This window comes from Zerene cesonia, chromosome 26 (assembly GCF_012273895.1).
Source record: "Zerene cesonia ecotype Mississippi chromosome 26, Zerene_cesonia_1.1, whole genome shotgun sequence".
Taxonomy (NCBI): domain Eukaryota; kingdom Metazoa; phylum Arthropoda; class Insecta; order Lepidoptera; family Pieridae; genus Zerene; species Zerene cesonia.
In genome coordinates this window covers 4,743,638-4,758,244 of record NC_052127.1, presented here as the reverse complement: position 1 = coordinate 4,758,244, position 14,607 = coordinate 4,743,638, and the positions used below count along the sequence as shown (strand labels likewise).

The 14,607-nt window shown below is 34.2% G+C and overlaps 1 protein-coding gene across 3 annotated transcripts; it reads left to right on the top strand.

The window, feature by feature from the left end:
- The first annotated feature begins 2,368 nt into the window (after window positions 1-2,368).
- On the top strand, window positions 2,369-14,240 carry LOC119836898 (far upstream element-binding protein 1). 3 transcript variants are annotated; one of them, XM_038362348.1, is made up of 16 exons: window positions 2,369-2,580; window positions 2,800-2,912; window positions 3,589-3,743; window positions 3,909-4,047; window positions 5,168-5,297; window positions 5,532-5,660; window positions 5,953-6,102; window positions 6,526-6,656; window positions 6,930-7,005; window positions 8,231-8,378; window positions 9,012-9,172; window positions 9,451-9,618; window positions 10,054-10,183; window positions 10,557-10,750; window positions 11,607-11,799; window positions 13,161-14,240. In XM_038362348.1, the coding sequence occupies exons 1-15, from the start codon at window positions 2,497-2,499 to the stop codon at window positions 11,796-11,798; spliced, it is 2,100 nt and encodes a 699-aa protein (XP_038218276.1). In that variant the 5' UTR covers window positions 2,369-2,496; the 3' UTR covers window position 11,799; window positions 13,161-14,240. The 3 variants fall into 3 exon arrangements, with proteins under 3 accessions (XP_038218276.1, XP_038218275.1, XP_038218277.1); XM_038362347.1 differs by having other exon boundaries at window positions 10,051-10,183; XM_038362349.1 differs by lacking the exons at window positions 3,589-3,743; window positions 3,909-4,047 and having other exon boundaries at window positions 10,051-10,183.
- The last annotated feature ends 367 nt before the right edge of the window (window positions 14,241-14,607 follow it).

Genomic DNA, 14,607 nt, shown 5'->3' with positions numbered 1-14,607 from the left:
ATAATGAAGCTAATATCAAGGTCCTATCCTAAATATTTATTTCGGGTCTATCAAGCATCAATTGACAATTTTATATTCTAAAATTTTATGATCTTTTTAACTAAGGAGAAAATACTTTTGCTGTATTTCTTAATTTTGTTATCGGGTATAATATTAAATGTGTTAACATTGTATAATTGTAATTACATACTTCTGTTAATTCTGTTATGAATATTGTGAAAATTACATTAGTGATTAGTCATACTGTCCACAATATCTATGAATTTTATTAATCTTTTCATGTTATATGTTATAGTTATGTGAAATTACTCCTTTAAACACAAGTTTTCTGAAGGAATTCTTTAACACCAATTATGTTTTTATTATACAAAAATGTTATACTGTTTATAAATACAAAAAACTTAAAATAGCATAAGATAGACATTAGAGAAGTAAAAGTAATCAAATATTTGAGACGGCATCTTACATTAGAATTATATCATATTCTATATACAGGCTGATGTATTCTTCATAAAACATGGCATACATTTTAATTTTATAGAGCTTAAAATGTTCTACTCAAATAAGTTGTCTTTTTGTCAATGACTATTTTATGCAAATATATTGAAACATTCAAGGTGATGTTTTTATACTAATTGTAAAATTGTTAGCAGTATCAATAATGTTTTATTAGTAAAGCAGAAAATAGTCAAAATAACACATTCATAACACTGTTTCGAAATTCATATTTGTGCAGAAATATCCAGTTAGTTAGGCAGTATAAGTCTAGTAAAATCCATTGGTTAAATCCGCGCCATTCAATATTCAACCTTATGTCAAATGAGACAAGACTGATAGTTCAAGATTGATCAAATCTATACTACCGTGTTCTCTATGTAGCATACATATATATAGTTGTGTACATAGCAACTATATGCATAATCGAAATAAATATCCAAATGTAAAGGTCATTTCACAAAATTCATCAATAGTTAGCATAATATTGCTTAATGCGCATCATTTTCACATCAATAGATGAGACGCAAAATTGTGACTAGAAAAACTATAGGGATCGAATGCAAAGGGCTTGAAGAACTGTCCTACTTTTTATTTACATTGGTCGGCGCGTATGGAACGAAAATAAGAAGGCGCGAACTCGCGCGCCAGTGTAATAACAACGTATCACGATGCCTTTGAATAGAAATTTCGCAAGAAATAAAATATCAAGGTCATGCGGATTTCCTATCAATGTCATATATATATCGTGCACATTTAACAAAGACCCTGCAGCCAAATGCAAAGGGGCGGGGGTAGTAAAATAAGCGAAAAACTGAAAATTATCCCATTAGAATCAGTTTCGATAACTGATTAATACTGCATTTGTAGTTTTTAATCGACATAATTGACTAAATTCACAACCCTCCGTGGCGCAGTTCCCGCGTTTCGCGGGAAGCAAACGTTCTGTCAGCCATGTTGAGACGCAGGCAAACATTTGTGATATAACACGGAAATAACATCACTTCACAGCTTGAATAGTCCTCAGTACATTCACACAAATATAAAGAAAATTATAACAATATCAAATAACACAACTATACCTGATTATCACTGATTTTTGCTTTATCGGTATCACCCGACATTTTTCCTACGAAGAAATTGAAAGCGAATTCCAAGCGTCTTCAAACACCGGACAATACAAATGCACGCACCCACAACATAGAAAAAAATCTGCGTTCTGTTTCACAAAAATAATGCACATGCAGTTTTATGTTTTTGAAGTTTTGTCTTCATAAAAACAATTTTCAGAGAGAAAATTTAAATGTGTATAGTATTTTATTATTATTCGTGTTATACTTCATCTCTAAAATTAAATTTTCCTCATAATTAATTTTGTTTGACATAAAATACAGGACCAAAAATTTTAAATTCTAATGTCTTTCTCTTAGATATGCAATTAAGATGAGCGTAATATACTATTTAAGTTTAAATTTAAAATAATGTTATTATAGCAGCATTTTATTTTTTTGTTTTTATTTAATAAACCACTATCTAACGAAAACGAAACGTAGAAGGTCATAGACTATAAATTGTTTAATACCACCAAGATTATATGAATAATGAAATAAAAATCTCTTTTAATAAAAAGGAATCCTCTTTTTCTTTCTCTTTCTATGAAATACATTGTTAGGAAACTTTATGAGACAATTGTAGGAATGTTAAAAAAAAATTATTACTCTCTTCCGTGTTTTCTTCAGACCACGATTAAATTTCTACCAATTGAAATCGTTTTGACGCACCTAATACCCAGTGTTCATTGGTTAGAATAACGATTTGAAAGGTACTCTTTGGAACTGTACATACTTTAGTTATGTCACTTACATTTATTTAGTTTATGGTACATGGACGCGTCTCTTTCCTGAGTTTGCGAATCGCGACGGGGATTGAAATTTTTTGGGTCTTTTGATCCTTTTTAATGGCTGCCGTATTGCGTGGTTGAATGTTTACTCTAATTCAAACATGAGTGATTATTCTTCTATGGCTACGCTCCAAAACAACAGTGTAACAGGGGGATTTGCGGCTGCTCTACAACGTGCGAAATTGGTAAGACATTATAATCTGCACAAAGCCTTTCTACCTTCGTGCCAAATTACGATAAAGTGTGATTTATCAGCAGGTACTTCGTGATGGATTTATAATTTATATCTGCAGTGTACCCACGTCTGTCAAATAAGTTATTGCCGCTATTCGTCTAACCTACTTTCGGAAATATTATATCTGGCGGCTAGATTATCCTAATTCGTCTATTGTAACGTATTTTAGGTGGCCGCGAAAATTGAAGGTGGTGGAAGTAAAAGATCTCTTGAAGACGGACCTGAACCAAGTTCTAAGAAAATGGCATCAGCTGAACCACCATACTCTCCACCACAGATGAGGTAAAAAATAGCATTTCAAATTTTAAACTTTTATACCTAGTTGATACTTCCTATTTTTGGTCTCCAAAAATGTAATAGTACTTAATTTTTTTAAAGACTAATTTTGTATATGGAATTGTAAAACATACCACTTTCTTTACATTAAAATTCAATGCAGGATTCTTATTTCTTTTTTTAGAATAAGTGAATGGTTTGGTGTTATTTTTTTCTAATCAATGTTTTTCTACATCTAGGGCTGCATCTGTTTACATAGGCAGGATATGTTATTTATTAGGAAATAAATCTCATTGTCAGTTTGCTTCTAAATCCACAATATTATGATGTTTTCTATACTTTGGTGAATCAAACTTGTTTTGTACTTTTATTTTGTGTACTATTCCAGGTCTAGCATACATTTTATTTATTTAAATGCAGATTCATTTACCTACATTCATTTTTTTTTTAATTAAGTTTTTATAACTCTTTCTATCATAATAATAACAAAGTTTTTTATTTATAATTCAACATGTACTTCAAAAGTTTATACAGCACGGATTGCTATTATCAAAATTGTATAAGCAAGTACATAAAGAGTTGATCAATATTAATTTGAGAATAATACACAAAGCATAAGTGCGAATGTAAAGGCGTTACTCAAGATGAAATATCAAGACTGTCAATGTGAAATATTGTACAGTGCGTCAGCAGCAGCGGCGGCGGCGGCGGCTGCGGCCGCAGCAAGGATCGCGGCCAACACTGGCTCCCCACCAGCCCCACCTGGCCCACCCAACATGATGAACGACCAAGCCATTAATGACTATATCAGGGTTCCTGATAAAATGGTCGGACTCAGTGAGTAACCGTAGACTTGCTTAGAAGATTAACAAGATTTGGATAAATTTATTGTGGTGGATTTCAATTGGAAACGGAAACGTGGACTTGCTTTAGTCGCTAAACCTTTTTTCTGTTTAATTTTTATTGTTTAATTTTTTTTCTCAATTAAACTATTGATGGCAGTAATCGGTCGCGGCGGCGAGCAGATCACGCGGTTACAGGCGGAGACGGGTTGCAAGATCCAAATGGCACCGGATTCGGGTGGTCAACCAGATAGACTTTGTACCCTCACTGGGTCGCGCGAGGCTATCGCTAGGGCCAAGTAATTACTGGACTTTCTTTTCTATGCTTTATTTTTTTAGTAATAGAAGCAAACTGACAGCATTTTTAAACTAGTGTGATGCTATTTACATAGGTCATAGGTAGGTAATACGAATTTGTAATCTAGTGAAATTTTTTATTAAAAATACATCATTAGAATTATATAAGCATGTGTCCTTTTAGACTACATTTATATAATGCACAATAATTTGTTAATAAGACGGCTAAGAGTTATTTTTTATTATATGAATGCACAGATTTTCAAATAATGTTACACAAATTTGGTAATACTGAATTTTAATTTACCAATAAATCATTGTGTTAACTCATTTCATTCTTACAAAATAACCACAGGGTCGGTGGTCACATGCATTAAATACAAGCAATTATTTTTATCATGTCTAAAATAATGTAACATTATATTTCATTTGATCATCTGACCTATGTAGCTGTAATGTTTTTAATGTTATAATATAATATTTGTTTTTAAACTAATTTATAAAATGTTATAAAATTCATTTGTTTATGATAGTTACAAGAATTTCATGAAGATTTGAAGATTACTCCAATTTTGTGTTGATCACTTATAGAAGATGACAAAACTTGCATGTTGCGAATTGAAATAGATATTGATTTTATAGAACAACAAATTGGATTGTTGTTGCAATCAACATTTTCAGGCATCAAAACAACTTGATGAGATTACAAATCACACATGTACACATTATATCATTGCATATTGTCAGGCTTTAGGTATATAGCTTGTTATATCGAACTCATTCCTATAATGCACATGTATTGTTTACTTTATGCAAGTATCATGTGCGCTAAATAATATTGTATTAGTGGGAATAGGTAAATCAGGTCCTCAGCATTTGATAATGTTCTTTTGCATACTTGTGTAACAAAAGTTTAACCAAGTTAAGTAGTGCCATTGCATTGTTAACGCACACAATAGAAAACGTAAAATAAGATAAGTTAATAGATAAAATCGAGTCTCGTAAGCATGTACATACATACATTTGATTTTGAACTCTATAACATCATATTTTACAAACCGTATAACCATTTTTGTTAGTCATCATTTATCAAGGAAATTCAGCAAAATTTAATTTTAACAGGGAACTGGTGAACAACATCGTGAATCACCGTGGGCGTGAGAATGCCCCGCAACATCAGGAGCAGGGCATGTCGCCGATGCCAAGGGGTGGAGGGGGTGGTGGCGGCGGTGGGGGTGGACTGGGTGTCACTGTAAGTTTCACCTATAATAATCATTCAATTTTATTCCACCTCCTTGAATATAACCCTATGAATAAAATTTTATTACAACCTCATAAAGTTCCATAAATTTTGAATTGATTAATTAAATTACGTATATATATTTTTTCTTCTTGAAAATTATGTTTCATAAATTCCTTGTGACATTACAATTTTTTATCCTAGCATACGTTATTTTTTTTATTTCATATCCATTAAAAATAACAGGACGAAATCATGTTACCTGGACCGAAAGTCGGGTTGATTATTGGTAAAAATGGAAAAACCATCAAGCAACTGCAAGAGCAATCAGGTGCAAAAATGGTTGTTATACAAGACGGACCTAATACTGAATATGTAAGTATTAATCACACTTGATTTAATTTGAAAAGCAAATTAATTTCGTTAATTTGTCAGCTTTTATAGGCTGTCCTAAAAGAGTTATAAATGCTAATTCTTCATCACGAAACAGCTTCAAGTAATTACAAAGTACGAAAAATAATAATTCAAACTCATTAAATTGTTTATATTTTAATGTAATATAAATATTCAAATTTGTTTAATTGTAAGAAGATATAAGAAGAAATAAATAACAATATTTATTAAAAATAATCTCTAAGTGTTATGTAATTTAATAAATTTTGAATAGGAAAAGCCACTGCGCATTTCCGGCGACGCGGCAAAAGTGGAACACGCCAAACAGCTAGTGTACGAGCTGTTACAAGATAAGGATGGCGGCCCAGGGCCGAGGTTTGACGATGGGTACCAAGATCAGGGCAATGGTGTGACGTCTACCGAGGTAGGTTATTAGATTATATATATAGATTTCCTTATGTATGTAATTTTTAAGAACACTTGTAAAGAGTATAAAGGTTTAGATTATTTATTTCATTACACATGTATGTTGTATGCTAATATAAAACAATAAAAATGCGCCTGTAAATTGGTAATACCAAAATCTTGGAAATATGCAACTATTAATTTTTAATATTTACCACACAATACGAAACAGTATCTCTTCACTATAGATATAGAATTCACGACAATGTTAGTCACCATACTCGTCCTAAATGGCTGGATCGATTCTCATGCAATTTTGTGTGTCCAAATGATAAGAGTAAGGTGTAACAGCGTTTTCTGGTTTGTTTAGTAGTAGCTTTGATATCTTTTTTTCCATGTAAACAAATGTATAGTTTTATAATTAACTTTTCATGTTACTCAGGTCCTGGTACCAAAGATAGCTGTGGGTGTCGTGATAGGCAGAGGCGGCGATATGATCAAGAAGATACAAAACGACTCGGGCTGCAGGGTTCAGTTCCATCAGGAGAGGGAAGAAGGGCCCGGAGATAAGAGGTTTGTAATCAATGTAATATAATACTGAGTAATTTAAAGGGATTTGTGGTGTTCTTTGATATTCATTAGTTCAATTTTTACTGCACTTTATAATCTTTCCAGTGCATTATTTACAAATAAATATAGTCGTATGCACTGAAAAATATGTACGAAATTATAGAATAAGAAAATTTTTCAACAATGTATGAGTAATAACATTTAAACACACTTGTGTATTGATGAAAAATGGAATATGGAAATTGATATTTTTTAAGACTTGTACTTTGTTTGCAGATGCTACCTGCAAGGGTTGCCCCATCAAGTAGATCATGCGAGGCAAATGATTGAAGACCTAATCAACAGTGTCAATGTAAGTTTATGAGTAAAATTTTGAATTATTTTCTAAACAAAATTTTCTGCAAAACTTATAGGTAATATTACAATTTACTCCGATATATATTAATTATCATTTTTTTTTTTTAATTTATTTATTGATATTTATTACATAACTTATGAAAATTTATAAATGATGCAAACATAAACTTATTCAAGTTTCTCCGTGCACCATAAGCCAACGACCACTACATGTTTCTTTTAATTATTTTCACTCTCAATGCGGGTAGATGAAATATTAATGACGAGCGACATCGGTGGCCTTGCTGGCCGTGAATACAATAGCAGTGTATTGGAATGATATACAGCATGTTCCCTTTAGCAAATAATCTATAATGTATTATAACGTTAACTTGCATAGGTACTTATTAATATCGTGCTTATCGCTTTGCCAGATGGATTCAGTTAAGATTAATTAAGTTCTTAAATTTTTGAAGTTCTACTCTTTTTTTTTTTTGTTATAAAGATAATAAAAATAAATGCTACAACGTACTACATAGGTTTTTATAGCATGTTTGTTATTTATATGTTTTATTTATTTTATTTAATGCTATGTATTTAATATTCGTATTTTTATTTTAATTTTTTTTTTTGTATTTATTTTTTATTTACTTTTTTTTTTTTGATTTTGCTTGAATCATATTTATATTTAATTATGTTGAGCTATTTATGTTTTCTATAAAGAAATAAATTATTTAGTTACATTAAAATAGTAATTTAAAACATACTGAAGTTTTTCCCTAGATCAATTTGATTATATCAGTAATTGTTTTTATTAACAAAAATGTTCTTATATTTTTTTATCTTAGTTGAAAGGAAATGACATAATTAAATTCATTCTGATATCATACTTAGTTTCAAGCCAATACATAATATATATTTTTTAATGCTAATTAAAAAGTAACTTTTTAAAAAATTATCTGTCTTTAATTGTAAAATTGTATTAAAATCTATATGTTAGTGGTTAACTCATCTTCATATAAAAAAAAAGATCACATAATCATGCATTACCGATTAGCTTGTGTCTCTAATAATAGCTTGTGTTTCTAACAAAAGCAATAACAGTATGTTATGAAAGCTTAAAAAATTTTTTGCATCATGTTTAAAAAAATTTATGATATTCATGCATTTGACAGTTTGCACAAAGACATGTGTCTGTCAGGTCAACTAGCTAGTAAATAACGTTATATATTGTGATACAGTTGGCAATCCGCTCGGGCAGAGGTAGGCCGGCTAACAAGAACCAGGGCAACAACGAACGGGACAATCAGCAGTGGCAAGACAATGCTCCAGAAGTCAGGGTCACCTTCACGGTCTCCAATGTGAAGTGTGGACTCATCATCGGCAGAGGTTTGTGGCTATAGATATTACAAAACCTAACGGATAACAAGGCGTGTTGTAAAATCTAGAAAATACTATTGAAGAGGTTTTCTTTACTTTTATATTCCATGTATGTGTTGGTATGTGGTAGTCGAGCACACTTCGGCACGAATTGGGCCAGCTCGCACCGGGGAAGTACCACACCCCCACAGAAAACCGGCGTGAAATAGCATTCTGCTGTGTTTCGTTCGGTGAGTGGGAGTGGGAGCCGAAGGCCTATATCCTTTTCTTTACCCTACCCAGTCCCTTCCTTTATTCCTATCCCCAATCCTTTCTTAATCCCTTCCCAAAAAGTCGGCAATCCATTTGTAGAGGCGTAAGGTCTGCAATGGACCTTATGCCTCTCCAAATGTTCATGGGCGGTGGTAGCGCTTACCATTAGGCGTCCCACCAGCTGCCAGCCACCATTGCCGACGGTAACACAAAAAAAATAAATGTGTATATGTCGTTGTTATCCAGGTTTATACAAATGTAGAGCACTATTTATGCCTCATAAAAGAAAAAAAAATTATTGACAAGCCTTACTTTGTTTAAATCCCGTAGTGTAGTCAAATGTTTTATTTCTTACCCCATTATACATTAATAAAAAAACTACGTTCACAGGCGGTGAAGTGATAAAGCAAATAAACGCGCAGTCGGGCGCGCACTGCGAGCTCGACCGGCGCGTCCAGAACCAGGACCGCGTCAACCGGACGTTCTTCATCAAGGGGCACCCGGACGCCGTGGAGAACTGCAAGCGGATCATCATGGAGAAAGTTGGCATGGTTAGTGATGGCTCTATTTATATGCTTATGCTAAAAATGATTTTTCACAATATTGCATGTTTAATTATTAGTTTTATACCATTGAAATTCTTTATGAATGAGCAATTTTTTGTATAGATTAACGTAGATCACGACTGTATAGTAATTAATGGAGTCTTTGATATATTTCAATTCAAGCACGATAAGTTTTCAATTATTAATCCTATATGGTATAAAAAAAAATCAGAGTTTCGCTCCAAAGAAAAAGAATAAATAAATACGAACTGTCCGCATCGCAGCCGGTGAATTTCGTACCGGACGGCGGTGGTGACAGCAACAACGGCAACGGTGGCAACAACGGCAACGGCGGGCCCGGCGGAGAGTTCTACGGCGGCGGCGGCGGCGGCGGGCCCGCGTGGGGCTACAACCCGCACTGGCACCAGCAGCCACAGCCGCACCAACCGCAGGTGAGCTGTTTGTTTTTTATTTGTATATGGCCAGTACCAGTAGGTTTTTTGTTAAATTGTTTTTTTTTTATGTGGGTATATGAACAGCCGCAATTTTATATTATTTATATTTTTTTTTATTGTATATGATGTGTCACAAATATTTTTTTTAGATAGTTTCATTTTTCATTTCTTTTTATTTGAACCTTAAAGAAACTAGTTTATATATTAACATTGTTAATTTTCGTCACTTAAATATTATCACTTAAAATCATAAGTGTTGTTTCAACCGACTCAAGAAACGGAGGAGATTATTAATTCATTCATTTGTTTTTCTTTCAATTGGGTGAAACGATTTTAATAATGCTGTGGTTAGAATTATTTTAAGACATGTCGTTTTTCTTCTTGGTAATTAGTAGTAACCCAGCTAATATTGTATCGTGTTGTGTACAGCAGCAGCAAGTGCAAATCAACCCGTCCACTGGTCAGCCGGACTACTCGCAGCAGTGGATAGACTACTATCGGTCGCTCGGCCTCGTGAAGGAAGCGGAGGCTATTGAGCAGCAGGCGAAACAACAGCAAATCGGTGAGCTGCTTATTTCGTGTATTTTTACGTATATTGTATTATGATATAGTGGTTTAATTTAGTATAATGTTTGTGTTAACTTTTCAAGTAAGTATTACATGAGGTTTGGTGTGGAATATTTTCTAATTTATAAAATGTTTGTGAAAACTATAAATAATAGAAAATTTGCTGACAAGGCGGGATTCGAACCCACATCCATTGCCAATATTTTGCAGTCGTAGTTTATCTTGTTTGTACATTTTTAGTTTACATGTTCCCCCGCGTTCTTCGTTCTTCTTATAGTCTAGCGACTGATGGTAATTAAAAACAAAAAAAAGTTCCTCAGCATGTTGAGTCCGACTCGCGCTTGACTGGATTTGTTGGTCCATCGCAGGTTCGAACAACACGGGCAACACGTCGAGCCCGAGCCCCGCGGCGGGCGCGTCGGGCGCGGCGGGGCCGGCGGGCGGCGCGGGCGGCGCCGGCGGCTCGGGCGCGCCGGACTACAGCGCGCAGTGGGCGGAGTACTACCGCGGCATCGGCAAGCTGAAGGAGGCGGAGGCGATCGAGGCGCAGATCAAGGCCAAGGTGAGCGAGCTGGCTTCGTCCAGTGATACAATGGGTGCAAGAAGGCAGCCGGAGGCTCATATCCTTACTTACCCTTTCCAGTTAATAATAATAATAATAAATAGTTGTCAATCCATTTGTAGAAGTGTAAGGTCTACAATCGATCTTACGCCTCTCCCAATGTTCATGGGCTGTGGTAGCGCTTACAATCACGCGATCCACCAGCTCCATTGCCGACGATGACATAAAAAAAAGTTCGATGGAGTTTTCAAAGTGAAGTAGGACTGTGGTTATGCTGAGGTTGATGGGAGAGGACCCATGGTTCACTAAAGCATATCAATGGAACATAGTATGGTTGTAGTCAGTAGAAATGATCTATCACAATCATAGCTCCTTCATCCAGGGCCATGGGTTTCTGTGCATGTGCATTCATGTGCTGGCAAGATTTCCCCACTATAAATATAGTAGAATGAGTTGGTATGGAATAACTATAATGTCACAGAAGAGGTTGTACAGATTAAGGTTTAAAAAAAATTATTCACAAGCGAGATGTTGATAAAGCTTATCCGTTCATCCGAGCCCGTTGTCATGGTAACCCTTGACGTGACAATGGGCTCGGATGGACTAGGAAAGTGATGGTGCTAGGTGATTTACACAACTCTGTCTTTTTACTACTAATTAAATTTGTGTTGTTTAAATACGTCACGGTAACCCTCCATTAACAAATAGAAAAAGGAAAGATGATATTACATCTGTATGACTTTAGAAATATCTTGTCAAAAAGGAAGTTATCAAGTTGACAAATGAAATATATTGCAAATTATTGAATTATTGAATTAAAGCAATCAAATTAACAAGTGACTCGGCGCTTCCGCAGCAACAGCAACAACAACAACAGCAGCAACAGCAACAGCAGCAGCAGGCGCCGCCCGCGCCGGCGCCCAGCCAGCCGGCGGGCGCGTCCCCCGGCGGCATGGGCCAGTACCCGCAGTACCCGATGTACCCGCCCGTGTACCCGTACGCGTACAACCCGTACGGCGGCGCGCAGCAGGACGCGTCGCACCAATGAGGTGGGTGTGCTGTGTTGGTGCGTGCGTTGTGCGTTGGTGGGTGCGGGTTGTGATTGATACTACGATACGCGGTTAAAGTGTGGTTGAGTCTTTGCTAACGAGGTTCTTAAGAGACGGATGTTATAGTCAGATGTTTTTTTTTTATTTTACTAGTAAATTTGTACTAGATAAGTTATAATTTTTTTTATATATCTGATTTGATTGTTTGTTGCCGTTGAACTAAGAAGTGATTCGGATGATGAAATTTCTCATTAAAAAAATATATAAATAGAAACAAAATTACATTTATCTATTTATTATAAGGTTTTTCGTTCTGATTTTAATTCGTTAAGATTTGTTTTTTGCTAATATATTTTTTTTATTGTGAATAAATAATGAACATATTCCAATTTTTTATTTCTGTTTTTTGAAAAGTTTCATATGCAAATAGGGAAATTGTGCATCTATTATGATGCATTAAAGATGAGTAGAAACCTAATTCAAGAAATTGTGTTTGCAATTTTGTATACATTGAAATCACAACCTTTACCTATCAAATTAGTCTTATTTACCGAATGTATGCTTATTTTGCACACTGGTTAGTACCGCTTTTCATTTTGTTTATATAGTATGTATTTAATAATCTGATACGTTTATTTTTAAAGGTATTTTGTGTTTATCAACGAAAAACATGAGTTTATAGCCATTTTAATGTTTTATTTTATTATAATTTATGTTGATATATTTATCATACTTATTTGTATATTCTAATATAGTATTTTTAAATATGGATATAAATATATTATATGAATATGGTGTGATAATATATTTTATTACAGCTGACATACTATTTACTTTGAAATTTAATGTTGATGAAATGTGTACTTAGTTTTAGATACTGATTTACTTTTATATTGCATGCATGAATATAAATGTTGATGTTATATTATTTGAACCATATTGAATGCACTGTGTAATATATTTATAATAATGCTATCATTATTTCATATTGAAAAAACTGTTGGGGGCGCACATACTGCAATGTCATTTGAGGTCTCTCTTGTGTTTCAATTTGACTGTATTATTGATTTTTTATATTCTGATACGAAATTTTTGTCATTTGGTCCCATTGTAGTAGTACCTCACTCCCGAGACGGTAGTGAACTTTTTTTATCAAAAAGATTTATTAAGAAATGCAAATTTATTAATAGTAATACATATGACAGTCTACAGTATGTGCCCCCCCAGCGGCAGTAGTGTGCCAGGGCGGAGTGTGTGTAGTGTTGCAGATGTGTGTAGCTCGGAGCTGCTGTTGGCGTCTCCACAACGTCACCAAGTGTAGTATATTGTGATTTTTGCCATGTCTGTCTGTCTGATTGCAGAAACCGGCCGCGAGACAACGTTACAGAATGAAGATACCTCCATTGTAGTTTTATCTAATTGTAAGCGTTCGGAATACAGCCAAAACGTTAACTTCCATATAACGCCCGCAATAAATAAATAACATATCACGTGTATTTTTTGCGGGTCTATTGTCAATGAGATTATATCACTATTGTCTTGTTTCTTTTGTTGACGGCAGTGTGGACTATCTCAATCGTGTATTATGTATGTCATATTGTGTGCTAGCACTATTACGATATTGATTATTGTCAGTTTGTCCAGGTTTAAAATATAGCCACACAGCCTAATACGATGTTAACAGTGAACCGACGGAGCTTAGAGAAAGTGAAAATGATTATGAGAGATACATCGCGCCGCGAGGAGTCGAGGTAAATGCACTGATGAGTGATTTAGCTTACACACCTGTTGTGATCTATATTGTTGGATATCGTACGCGCAAATCTCACGTCTTATCCTGTGTACGCGGTTGCACGTTTGGCAATTTTGTTGATCGACACGTTGCGCAACTTATCCGGCGACATGTTGGGCCTCATGTTTGTTCTATGAATACTTGAATTGAATATGTAAATGTGATCGTTGATTGAATATCGGTAACGTCATGCCCAACATGTGTTCTGACCGAAGATAATGCACACACAATAGCGGATCTTATGTTATGTAATTCAGAATTTTAAATTAAACAGCTGTGGTGCCCCAAAATCGCCAAGTATGTAACCAAATTCTATGATTGTATATGTAAATTTCGGAACGAGTTATGAACAGACAATTTCTTGAACTAATTTGTTTAGATTATAAGTTAGGGGTGATGTTTCGACTCTCTTGACAGCTCAATAGGTTACTAACACTTAAAAAATTTCAAAACGGACGGTAGTTACATAAAATCTTTAGAATGTATTAAAATTTTTAGCTTTGATAAATCTAGGTGTGTATCGACGGTAATGTGTCTTACATTCCTCATGAATATTGTTCGACTCTAAGAAGGTTCGAGAGTTCATTGCACAGGGAACTACCCTCATCATTGTACTAATATTAAGATATAAAGTGTATGTTAATTGATATTGTGTTCATTTTATTTATAATCACATATTCTCTCCACAGACCCGGAGGTAAGTGACCCTAAAAAATGAAGTTATCATGACTATTTTCCACATATGCAATTGACGTAGAGATATTTTTTTTTTTATTTAATTTAGACTGTTGTCTTATTTTGATTTATGTTTTTGATGCCATTTAAGTGTCATTTCTGTGCATAAACGTGTTATCATAAGTATTGCCCGTTTTTTAGTATGTGGTTTCATGTTGGATAAATTATTGCATTTAAACTGTGTGACCTTTACAGCATTTCACATTGATTAATTATTACATGAATATTGTGATATGCTTTCTATATATTATGATGTTGATTGATATTATTTTTTTTTAATT